At 46.3% G+C, this 13,148-nt stretch overlaps 2 protein-coding genes across 2 annotated transcripts; one reads left to right on the top strand and one right to left on the bottom strand.

Annotated features, from left to right (window-relative positions):
• Positions 1-973: 973 nt before the first annotated feature.
• On the top strand, positions 974-5,028 carry LOC128709544 (probable fatty acid-binding protein). The gene is made up of 2 exons (XM_053804551.1): positions 974-1,046; positions 4,706-5,028. The coding sequence occupies exons 1-2, from the start codon at positions 974-976 to the stop codon at positions 5,026-5,028; spliced, it is 396 nt and encodes a 131-aa protein (XP_053660526.1).
• A 2,062-nt stretch (positions 5,029-7,090) lies between these two features.
• Positions 7,091-11,145, bottom strand: LOC128708353 (probable fatty acid-binding protein). The gene is made up of 2 exons (XM_053803327.1): positions 11,073-11,145; positions 7,091-7,413 (listed from the first exon to the last, which is right to left on the bottom strand). Exons 1-2 carry the CDS (start codon positions 11,143-11,145, stop codon positions 7,091-7,093), a joined length of 396 nt encoding a protein of 131 aa, XP_053659302.1.
• Between the last annotated feature and the right edge of the window lie 2,003 nt (positions 11,146-13,148).

Genomic DNA, 13,148 nt, shown 5'->3' with positions numbered 1-13,148 from the left:
TATTTTTAGGATCTGTGGCGCAAGCATGCCCGATGGCTGCCGGCAATGCAGAAGAGGATGTGTTTTTGTCCATCAACGTTTCAATTCAATTTTCATGAGCTTTCCAAAGCAGGTGAACTTGTCGCTCTCTGTGCCTTATGTTGTTTGTTTTGTAAGCGTGATAAAATAGAGAGTTTCTATCTTCAATGCAGAACCAACCTTAATTAAACTTATCTTATTGAACACCACAATAACAATGTTTGTTTCAAAAGAAAACTAATGTCTTGAAGCATAATTCAAGGTTATGAAAATAAGAATCCCTTTAAGATGCTACAAAACAAGAAGAATTAGTCTATGAAAATTTATTCAAAATGTTTATGAAAAAATACATTAAAAATTTAAATATTTTAAATCTTTCAAATGAATCAGATGAAAGGAATCTAAGACAGCTATCTTAAGAAGGCAATAAAATTTAACCGTAATTCATAAGCTTCAGGTTACACAGCTCAGTTTGATCAAAGTCCATGTACATTGATTGGATTCACAGTGATTGTAAAACGTTATCCCCTTCACTGCACCAAAACGAACACTTTTTCACAATATTCGCGTGCTATCTGGTTCGTAACATAGATAAACGACCTTCTATCTCCAGAAATCAACGAATACATAGAGAATTCCGCCCCATCAACAGCAACGGTTTTACTGGTGCATTTGAACGGTTGACACGATGCGTTATCTTCAACCGTTACCGACGAGAGTTACAGCTTGTTGTCGCTAGAGTGCGCTCGCTATCGGAAGGTTGAGCCGAAGCTGGCCGACGCAGGTGGTCGTCGGTGCGTATTTAAACGCCCTTTCCGGAGAAAGAGAGCCAAGTTCGGTGCCAGACACAGTGAGAGACGGTCGTCGATTTTCCCGATTCAGCGAACTCGCGTGCTTTTTCCAAGCCACCCTACATTTTACATCCGTGTAAAACCCGCATCACCTTACATCCACAATGGCCGTCTTTGAAGGAAAGAAGTACAAGATGGAGAAGTCGGAGGGATTCGATGACTACATGAAGGCTCTCGGTAAGTAGGTGGGTGTGTGCGGTGCACTGTTTGTTGAAAAACGCCGGTCCGTTTGACTTTCTGTGATAAGGTGATGAAGTTGCGAAATGAGTCTGTGGTTTGAAAGATTTTTTGCGTTCCAGTGAGATCAAACGCTGGCAGAGCTCACATCAGTGACTGCATCGCGTATTTACCTGCATCGTTAACTAAACCAGCACGGAAATGCGATCTGTGGGTCAGTGTCATCTAGAGCACATCGCGTGAGATGATCCGAATCTGCCAATTGTATCTCACTATGTGCGATCTCACTCATGCACACACAGTATGCGGAGAGTGTTCTCTCAATCGCACCGCATCGTACGATAAAATGTGCGTTTGCGCTGAAGCGAAAGAGGTGGGAAAGATGGGGCAACACGTCAGCGCTAGCCCAATGTAGCAGGTATTCTCGAGAACTTCTGCAACAGAAAGAATGTGATCCTGCTGGTTTTTTGTCTGGAGCTTTGGCTTGTATTTTTAAACCGTCGTCTGATGAAACGCATTCTCCGTCCAACGCCCGTGTTTGCAAATTGCACAGAGTTCGATGCGATGCGCTGTCTCCCTTGCTCAAACGACGGGCATTTTAGCCGGCCGGCAATGCCATGCACTGATAGTGCTTCATTTCGGTGCGATTGTCACGGTTAGTGGCGGACAACGTGGCAAAGCAGCGAATATCTGCGTCTCGATAGGACGGAACAGGTCAATGGACTTTCCAGTACTTGTACAAATGCACATTTGATTGCGTGCTTGGTGTTTGACACTTCTCATCCGCTCTCTCTGCAAATTGATACAACGATGAATGTGCGAGCGAGAAGAAAGAGGATGCGTAATGTTCTATGCTTTCTCTTCTACCTCATAGCCTGCTTGAACGCTTGAATACTTTCCAAGCTGTCACAAACGGCAAGCAGAGGATCCGTTGACCATGTGGTGTTTTATGTTTAAATTATGCTGTTTGAAAATAAATGTACGCACTCAGCACATTTGAGCCATGCTTGAAGTGGCTCATGTCCAGTGTCCACTTGCACTGGACACACCTTTTTTTCGCGTCGTCAGGTTGTCTGCGGCCCGCAAACAGTCGATTAGATTAATCAACATTCATTCCCCACAGAATGTGTCTGCAAAAGGAAGCATCCGAGTTAGAGATCTCTTTCGTTCGCTGCATTGCACCGTTTAAAAAGCCAGACAGACACATCCGGAGAGAACTTCTTGCCGATGGGCCTTAGTACTTGTGCCGGTCAGAGGGAAACAATGTCATAACCAATCGGTTTCCCTGTGCGGTCACCTCATGAAACTGAGTTCCTTTCTAGTTGGTGCATAAAGAGAACGCATCGCTCGGTCGGAGTCGGTGTGTGACTATTGTGAATCAATTAACTTCCATCCAATTGTCGGTCAGTCCGTTGTCAGTGCCTTTACTCTTTCTGTCCCGTCCCATCGCTTTCGTCCAGCTCACATAACCACCGTGAACAGTAGTCGTTAACATTTTCTCATGCTACCCGAGGTGACACTTGTCAACTGGGCCGGAGTCACCAACCCGTCCTCCAGAGCGTTTGTCCTGTCCTGTGCCTGGTCAACGCAGCGGAATCTCTGTTCAAACTTACGACCCGCAGACCGCCGGCCCACAGACTTAAGAGGTTCAATTGGTTAAAGAAGAGGGCAGCATAATTGAATCAAGAATCCATTATATTATCCCATTTACACTGGTTGCGCGGTGTTGGACTGCGGCAGACAACTGACGTCGATGGCGGTCCGCCGGCTGTTGTTATCTGGTTGGTGGTTGGTGGCCCCATCGACAGCTGATGAGCCCGATGACGATAGGAGCGTTGGGCAAAGTGTCCAAAGATAGCGAGCTGTTGGGAGGAGAATAATACATCAACCTCATTACAATCGCCAAATTCTTCGTTCATATCCATGCCCTTGGCCGTATCAGCTGATGAGTGTAACACGCTTAATCCGATCCTCACGGAATACGCGCATTCAATTACATTTGACGTACGGGTGGATAGTAACGCCACATTTGCGCAAGACGCGTAATTATAATGATCACACGTGCTTCCCTGTTGTCCATGCACACCCCAGGCGAGTTACCTCTAACCTGTTGCTAACGATTCTGTCAAGTCGACACGCAATGTTTATTGCATAATTTCGGTTCGTTTAAGCGTCACTTGAAATTACCACCGGCACCACTAAACGGCTCATCGCATCGAGGGCCAACCGCCGAGGGTCGTGCCAGCGACTGTGAATCGAACTGGAATTAATGTCTTTAGTCGTCGTTGTCGTCGTCAGTAGGGAACCGTAATCGATAACGGCTGCGAAGAGGAAGAGGAAAAAGTGAGAAATTTAAACCAAAGTCATTGCTGAGGTGGGGGAAAGAAGTTTGATGGATTTATTCGACTGTAACCAGATAAGCGATGATAAGACTCGCCTCGCCTGCACTCTAGCCGGGAACTCTGCACACAGAGAGCTTATGGACGATGCCTTTTTCTTCACGTTTCAGTCCGTCACACTGATTAAAGGACTAAATGTCGATAAGCCCCGACAGAGGTACACCCAGTGGGGCGAGTCACTAGCAATAGGAAGGACTCCCAAGAATGGACTGCAGATCGATGTTCGATACAAAGAAATGAAACAGAGGCAGCCTTCTGTACCTTCACAAAGCCACCGGGTGCAGATTGCAGGGGACTTAGTTTGAGATTCGAGATTACGACGAGCGGCAGATGGAGGTAGCATTCACACCTTTGAACCTTCCACGACGAACGGGCCGCTTATCGGGGATCGTAGGTAGAGGCTTACCGCTTGAGCCCTCGTGTGATCCGTTGAAGTAAACATAATCTTCCCGATTGTTCCCTGGCCGGCACTGGCTCTTTGGGGAACGGTGGAGCAAGCAGAGGAGTAACGTATTATCAGGCAGTGGTACATGGAATACGAAATAGGAAGGAGATGCTGTTGTGTAACGATGATGCAAGGTGTCGTATTTTGCATGAGAATGTTTACTCCCTTTCTACTGTGAGGGCAGAATGTTTTCGTACATACGATCGATTGGAAGTCGGCAGAGTCCAACGAGTAACGCTCTATCAGAGTCAAGCGATCGATGTTGTGTGCATGCTAATCTTGAGACATCCATAAGAGACGACCACAGAACGTGATATGCCTTCCAGTGGTTTAGAACCAAGCTTGCACTTGTCCCACTGATGTCCAATGAAGGTCCACGCAGTAAACGTCCAGAACAAACCTGAAACACACCTGACCACACCTGAAATACGACGGCCCATATGCATCAGTTGAATTAATTTCCCACTCCACACCAGGAAGTCTGCGATCCGGCCAACATTGGAATAAACGCTAGGTTTGCTAGGTCAGTTGTGGACTTTGACGAGTGGACTTTGACTATCTGTGGTTGTGGTTTGGCGAACACCACCACGCGTTGTTAGAACCTGAGTCCCACAGGCAGAGGGTTATCAGCTGTTTCTAACGTTCGTCAGATGTAGTGACATGAGGGTGCGTTTTAGAAAGCTTCTTCTGAGTGATATCATGGACCTATGTTTTGCCAAATCTTTGTCCAGTGTCGATGGACACACGAATGCTTTGACATTATTTGCTTACACTTGACCCAATACTAACGCGGGATTCCTCATTCTTCTTGACAGGTGTCGGCATGGTGCTCCGCAAGCTGGGCAACAGCATCTCGCCCACGGTGGAACTGGTGAAGAACGGTGACGAGTACACGTTCAACACGCTGTCCACCTTCAAGAACACGACGATCAAGTTCAAGCTGGGCGAGGAGTTCGATGAGGAAACCGTCGATGGCCGCATGGTCAAGTCCGTCTGCACCCTGGATGGCAACAAGCTGATCCACGAGCAGAAGGGCGAGAAGCCGACCACGATCGTGCGCGAGTTCACCGCCACCGACCTGACCGCCACCATGACTGCCGGCAACGCCAAGTGCGTCCGTTACTACAAGGTTGTATAAGAGGGCCACCACCACCAGGCTTCTCCCGGCCCCGGAGCTGCATTCGATCTGTGACCGAATGGAAGGGCGTTCGGCCGGCGGGAAGGCTCGACGGAGTAGGACACCCTGTGCTTTCACCTCATCCCAGCATCACATTTCCAGCATCATTCGCATTTATATTTTATCACAGTCGCGAGAGGAGGAGCGCAGTAGCAACGAACAAACTATACGATAACAAGCAGGATCCTAACAGTGGAGTTGGTTAAGGACTCTGCAAAGGGGGCGTGAATGATTGTGTGTGTTTGTGTGCATGATGTAATAATACGAGTCCGCCAAATGTCGGCTGTTGTGCGGTACGTGTGCGTGTGCACGTACCGCAAGCAATAACGATAACGAATAATGCATTTTGCTCATTGCTGATTGTTTATGTACATATTTCGGATGAAATACTATGATTTGATCATAATTCTCGATTGTTTTGTTGCTAACAAATGCTCGTCAAGAATAAAACAGACCAAGCCTAACGGATTTATACTAAAAAACTTTGTTTTTTTTTTATTTTTGTATCACTTATTTACATTAATTAAATCTTTGGTTCGTTACAGCGTAAAACTTCCTACCCAACTAAAATAAAGACAACGTACAAGAAATAAAACATACAAGTACAAGTAAAGACATCTTGAAATTAAATTGAACAAATAGAGTCCTGAAGACATCCGAACTACATAAATACTCAATTTAATGCGCAATGATACTTTTTAATGCCGTCTTGACTGATTCTGCATAGAAGCAACAGATTACTCGTCTATGAAGGACATTTCAAACAGGCGATTCGCGAGGCCTTTCTCTCCGGTTCGCGAAAGAATATCGAGAACTTCGTGTGATAATGAAGCAGAATCCATCGTATTATCCGAAAACCGGCTGTTCTGATGTGGTGTGAACGGGTAGACAGCAGCCTTGAGGCTCTTGATCTTCTTGATTCTTCATTCGAATTGGTCCGCAAGATGGTTCAACTAAAGTTAAACTAAAGAAGAACCAAATGTAGTATATTATGTTGGTCGCGCCTAGACTAGACAAGAGGTTGCGCCAACCTTTCTTTTTTTCCAACAATATTGGAGATTATGGAGTCATAGGATTGCCAAGGGCCTTGGTGAACTGAACCTAATATAACATCTATGACTAGAAACATCATTTAGGTAACAAGAAGCATTTTGTATTACTTGAATTTGTAAGTGTTCAAAATTATTCATATTTTCTTTCATGCTTATAATAATCAGACCTCAAGCAGGTTGATATGGCGCCTATGATGATCACCATTTCAACTGTAACATTTGACATAATATGCTCTGAACATTTACTGATGCTTTATTTCGTTGGATGTATATCTCATTATTTTATTCCATTCCCTCATTCTACCCCACATGGCGTCAGGTCGAACATTTGCCTCGGTAATTTCACAGATCGCTTGCTGAAATCTGTGTTTAAACGCATCAATTTAATAATACTTACTCACCTTTAAACGCTATTGTCATCAAAGCGAAACCCATTAACAATAGGCTAAGCTGTATATTATAAATCCGTTAGGCTTGGTCTGTTTTATTCTTGACGAGCATTTGTTAGCAACAAAACAATCGAGAATTATGATCAAATCATAGTATTTCATCCGAAATATGTACATAAACAATCAGCAATGAGCAAAATGCATTATTCGTTATCGTTATTGCTTGCGGTACGTGCACACGCACACGTACCGCACAACAGCCGACATTTGGCGGACTCGTATTATTACATCATGCACACAAACACACACAATCATTCACGCCCCCTTTGCAGAGTCCTTAACCAACTCCACTGTTAGGATCCTGCTTGTTATCGTATAGTTTGTTCGTTGCTACTGCGCTCCTCCTCTCGCGACTGTGATAAAATATAAATGCGAATGATGCTGGAAATGTGATGCTGGGATGAGGTGAAAGCACAGGGTGTCCTACTCCGTCGAGCCTTCCCGCCGGCCGAACGCCCTTCCATTCGGTCACAGATCGAATGCAGCTCCGGGGCCGGGAGAAGCCTGGTGGTGGTGGCCCTCTTATACAACCTTGTAGTAACGGACGCACTTGGCGTTGCCGGCAGTCATGGTGGCGGTCAGGTCGGTGGCGGTGAACTCGCGCACGATCGTGGTCGGCTTCTCGCCCTTCTGCTCGTGGATCAGCTTGTTGCCATCCAGGGTGCAGACGGACTTGACCATGCGGCCATCGACGGTTTCCTCATCGAACTCCTCGCCCAGCTTGAACTTGATCGTCGTGTTCTTGAAGGTGGACAGCGTGTTGAACGTGTACTCGTCACCGTTCTTCACCAGTTCCACCGTGGGCGAGATGCTGTTGCCCAGCTTGCGGAGCACCATGCCGACACCTGTCAAGAAGAATGAGGAATCCCGCGTTAGTATTGGGTCAAGTGTAAGCAAATAATGTCAAAGCATTCGTGTGTCCATCGACACTGGACAAAGATTTGGCAAAACATAGGTCCATGATATCACTCAGAAGAAGCTTTCTAAAACGCACCCTCATGTCACTACATCTGACGAACGTTAGAAACAGCTGATAACCCTCTGCCTGTGGGACTCAGGTTCTAACAACGCGTGGTGGTGTTCGCCAAACCACAACCACAGATAGTCAAAGTCCACTCGTCAAAGTCCACAACTGACCTAGCAAACCTAGCGTTTATTCCAATGTTGGCCGGATCGCAGACTTCCTGGTGTGGAGTGGGAAATTAATTCAACTGATGCATATGGGCCGTCGTATTTCAGGTGTGGTCAGGTGTGTTTCAGGTTTGTTCTGGACGTTTACTGCGTGGACCTTCATTGGACATCAGTGGGACAAGTGCAAGCTTGGTTCTAAACCACTGGAAGGCATATCACGTTCTGTGGTCGTCTCTTATGGATGTCTCAAGATTAGCATGCACACAACATCGATCGCTTGACTCTGATAGAGCGTTACTCGTTGGACTCTGCCGACTTCCAATCGATCGTATGTACGAAAACATTCTGCCCTCACAGTAGAAAGGGAGTAAACATTCTCCTGCAAAATACGACACCTTGCATCATCGTTACACAACAGCATCTCCTTCCTATTTCGTATTCCATGTACCACTGCCTGATAATACGTTACTCCTCTGCTTGCTCCACCGTTCCCCAAAGAGCCAGTGCCGGCCAGGGAACAATCGGGAAGATTATGTTTACTTCAACGGATCACACGAGGGCTCAAGCGGTAAGCCTCTACCTACGATCCCCGATAAGCGGCCCGTTCGTCGTGGAAGGTTCAAAGGTGTGAATGCTACCTCCATCTGCCGCTCGTCGTAATCTCGAATCTCAAACTAAGTCCCCTGCAATCTGCACCCGGTGGCTTTGTGAAGGTACAGAAGGCTGCCTCTGTTTCATTTCTTTGTATCGAACATCGATCTGCAGTCCATTCTTGGGAGTCCTTCCTATTGCTAGTGACTCGCCCCACTGGGTGTACCTCTGTCGGGGCTTATCGACATTTAGTCCTTTAATCAGTGTGACGGACTGAAACGTGAAGAAAAAGGCATCGTCCATAAGCTCTCTGTGTGCAGAGTTCCCGGCTAGAGTGCAGGCGAGGCGAGTCTTATCATCGCTTATCTGGTTACAGTCGAATAAATCCATCAAACTTCTTTCCCCCACCTCAGCAATGACTTTGGTTTAAATTTCTCACTTTTTCCTCTTCCTCTTCGCAGCCGTTATCGATTACGGTTCCCTACTGACGACGACAACGACGACTAAAGACATTAATTCCAGTTCGATTCACAGTCGCTGGCACGACCCTCGGCGGTTGGCCCTCGATGCGATGAGCCGTTTAGTGGTGCCGGTGGTAATTTCAAGTGACGCTTAAACGAACCGAAATTATGCAATAAACATTGCGTGTCGACTTGACAGAATCGTTAGCAACAGGTTAGAGGTAACTCGCCTGGGGTGTGCATGGACAACAGGGAAGCACGTGTGATCATTATAATTACGCGTCTTGCGCAAATGTGGCGTTACTATCCACCCGTACGTCAAATGTAATTGAATGCGCGTATTCCGTGAGGATCGGATTAAGCGTGTTACACTCATCAGCTGATACGGCCAAGGGCATGGATATGAACGAAGAATTTGGCGATGCTAATGAGGTTGATGTATTATTCTCCTCCCAACAGCTCGCTATCTTTGGACACTTTGCCCAACGCTCCTATCGTCATCGGGCTCATCAGCTGTCGATGGGGCCACCAACCACCAACCAGATAACAACAGCCGGCGGACCGCCATCGACGTTAGTTGTCTGCCGCAGTCCAACACCGCGCAACCAGTGTAAATGGGATAATATAATGGATTCTTGATTCAATTATGCTGCCCTCTTCTTTAACCAATTGAACCTCTTAAGTCTGTGGGCCGGCGGTCTGCGGGTCGTAAGTTTGAACAGAGATTCCGCTGCGTTGACCAGGCACAGGACAGGACAAACGCTCTGGAGGACGGGTTGGTGACTCCGGCCCAGTTGACAAGTGTCACCTCGGGTAGCATGAGAAAATGTTAACGACTACTGTTCACGGTGGTTATGTGAGCTGGACGAAAGCGATGGGACGGGACAGAAAGAGTAAAGGCACTGACAACGGACTGACCGACAATTGGATGGAAGTTAATTGATTCACAATAGTCACACACCGACTCCGACCGAGCGATGCGTTCTCTTTATGCACCAACTAGAAAGGAACTCAGTTTCATGAGGTGACCGCACAGGGAAACCGATTGGTTATGACATTGTTTCCCTCTGACCGGCACAAGTACTAAGGCCCATCGGCAAGAAGTTCTCTCCGGATGTGTCTGTCTGGCTTTTTAAACGGTGCAATGCAGCGAACGAAAGAGATCTCTAACTCGGATGCTTCCTTTTGCAGACACATTCTGTGGGGAATGAATGTTGATTAATCTAATCGACTGTTTGCGGGCCGCAGACAACCTGACGACGCGAAAAAAAGGTGTGTCCAGTGCAAGTGGACACTGGACATGAGCCACTTCAAGCATGGCTCAAATGTGCTGAGTGCGTACATTTATTTTCAAACAGCATAATTTAAACATAAAACACCACATGGTCAACGGATCCTCTGCTTGCCGTTTGTGACAGCTTGGAAAGTATTCAAGCGTTCAAGCAGGCTATGAGGTAGAAGAGAAAGCATAGAACATTACGCATCCTCTTTCTTCTCGCTCGCACATTCATCGTTGTATCAATTTGCAGAGAGAGCGGATGAGAAGTGTCAAACACCAAGCACGCAATCAAATGTGCATTTGTACAAGTACTGGAAAGTCCATTGACCTGTTCCGTCCTATCGAGACGCAGATATTCGCTGCTTTGCCACGTTGTCCGCCACTAACCGTGACAATCGCACCGAAATGAAGCACTATCAGTGCATGGCATTGCCGGCCGGCTAAAATGCCGGTCGTTTGAGCAAGGGAGACAGCGCATCGCATCGAACTCTGTGCAATTTGCAAACACGGGCGTTGGACGGAGAATGCGTTTCATCAGACGACGGTTTAAAAATACAAGCCAAAGCTTCAGACAAAAAACCAGCAGGATCACATTCTTTCTGTTGCAGAAGTTCTCGAGAATACCTGCTACATTGGGCTAGCGCTGACGTGTTGCCCCATCTTTCCCACCTCTTTCGCTTCAGCGCAAACGCACATTTTATCGTACGATGCGGTGCGATTGAGAGAACACTCTCCGCATGCTGTGTGTGCATGAGTGAGATCGCACATAGTGAGATACAATTGGCAGATTCGGATCATCTCACGCGTTGTGCTCTAGATTACACTGACCCACAGATCGCATTTCCGTGCTGCTTTAGTTAACGATGCAGGTAAATACGCGATGCAGTCACTGATGTGAGCTCTGCCAGCGTTTGATCTCACTGGAACGCAAAAAATCTTTCAAACCACAGACTCATTTCGCAACTTCATCACCTTATCACAGAAAGTCAAACGGACCGGCGTTTTTCAACAAACAGTGCACCGCACACACCCACCTACTTACCGAGAGCCTTCATGTAGTCATCGAATCCCTCCGACTTCTCCATCTTGTACTTCTTTCCTTCAAAGACGGCCATTGTGGATGTAAGGTGATGCGGGTTTTACACGGATGTAAAATGTAGGGTGGCTTGGAAAAAGCACGCGAGTTCGCTGAATCGGGAAAATCGACGACCGTCTCTCACTGTGTCTGGCACCGAACTTGGCTCTCTTTCTCCGGAAAGGGCGTTTAAATACGCACCGACGACCACCTGCGTCGGCCAGCTTCGGCTCAACCTTCCGATAGCGAGCGCACTCTAGCGACAACAAGCTGTAACTCTCGTCGGTAACGGTTGAAGATAACGCATCGTGTCAACCGTTCAAATGCACCAGTAAAACCGTTGCTGTTGATGGGGCGGAATTCTCTATGTATTCGTTGATTTCTGGAGATAGAAGGTCGTTTATCTATGTTACGAACCAGATAGCACGCGAATATTGTGAAAAAGTGTTCGTTTTGGTGCAGTGAAGGGGATAACGTTTTACAATCACTGTGAATCCAATCAATGTACATGGACTTTGAACCGACCAAAGAAGCGAATAGGACATTATCAATTATGCTCTGCACCAATATGTATGATAAAAATAAAGTAATTCGGATAATCCCCAAAAGGTAGCTTATTTAAAAATATTTCATAAATCACACGAAAAGTGTACGTAGGTAACGCTTCAACACACACACACAAAACAAAAAGAAGATTAGACGAGAATTTTATGTTCATGACAATAAGGGTGGTGGAAAGCGAGCATAAATAGGAGGGGCGCATTCGATTTTCTCTCGGATTCCAGCATAACAATCATTGGACGAGCATGACGTCATTTTGTATCGTACGATCATCGTCCGTCCGGATGCATGTTAAGCACGGTGTGCACACACCATGAACTGTCAACGTTTAACCAAATTATCTTCGGTTTAATTTTTATGCAATCGCGCCCTCATCTATTGAATGAATTGTTATTATTCACTAGTTCATTTAATTTAATTTCCATTCTCCATTAAAAAGCACTCGTGAAAGGATACTCAAAAAAACGTCCATAGATACCTTACAAACCAACAACATACAACATATTGATGTGTGTAGACTGCGCTTGAGCGCAACAACCCGAATTGAGTCATATTCCAGTGTCGGACGCATATGCGCCGCATCTTGTGGCAGAAGAGTATTTCATTGTGAAGTTGTTCCACTATGGAGAAGAAGACGTCCACCAACGTAAGGCGGTTGCCGGAGAAATTACATAAGTGTAGAATCGAGATTTATCAGTAACGGCGATCAGAAAAGCCGTCCGGATTGGTGAGCAGGTTGTGGTACCGTTTGCTACGATTGTTCGTTATCAGTTGCGTGCATGGTGGGAAAACATTTGTCGTCAGTGATGATGGGAGCCGCTGCCGATAGAGGTTGTTAGACAATCCAACTTGAAACCGCGGTAATAAGTGCGTAGGTGTGTGGCTGGCTTACAAGAAAGTTGCATTTTAATTCGCCGAAATAGGTAACCCGCGTGAATTATTGCTCGCATCGAATGTGGTGAGTAGAGTTTTATGTTAACAAAATTAAGCTGAAGCTCCTCCGAAACAAGTGCGTGACCATACAGATAAGGCGGCTCGAGAGAAAATCGATAGCAAAACAGACAGTCGGTGTGAATGTGTGTGAAAGGAACAATGAGGAAGCAAAGAGAAAGAGAGAGAGGGAGAGAGAGTGAGGAAATTCCCGCAGCAAGAAGAAGCAGCGAAGCAATGTTTTGGTCGGGTTTGTTTTCATATTCAGAACCCTACAAATGTTGCGCGTTTCAGCGGTTTAGCTAAGGTAGCGCTCTATCAGCAAGCCACACAAACACGACACTGTTCGAAGGGTACTCTAGCAACAGTCGTGTACAACTGTGTAGGACTGTGAGAAAGCAATCCTCGGCTCGTTCCATGCCTGATTGCCAAGATATACATAGTTTCAAGGTGGGAATCAGGCTAGCCAGAAACAGAATCGATTTGTCTTGGTCGGTTTCATGTTTGTCCTGCATGTTCGATGCAGTCTGTTTTATGTGATGCAGTCGCATT

Source organism: Anopheles marshallii, chromosome 2 (genome assembly GCF_943734725.1).
Source record: "Anopheles marshallii chromosome 2, idAnoMarsDA_429_01, whole genome shotgun sequence".
Taxonomy (NCBI): Eukaryota; Metazoa; Arthropoda; class Insecta; order Diptera; family Culicidae; genus Anopheles; species Anopheles marshallii.
This window is presented reverse-complemented; position numbering and strand designations above follow the sequence as displayed.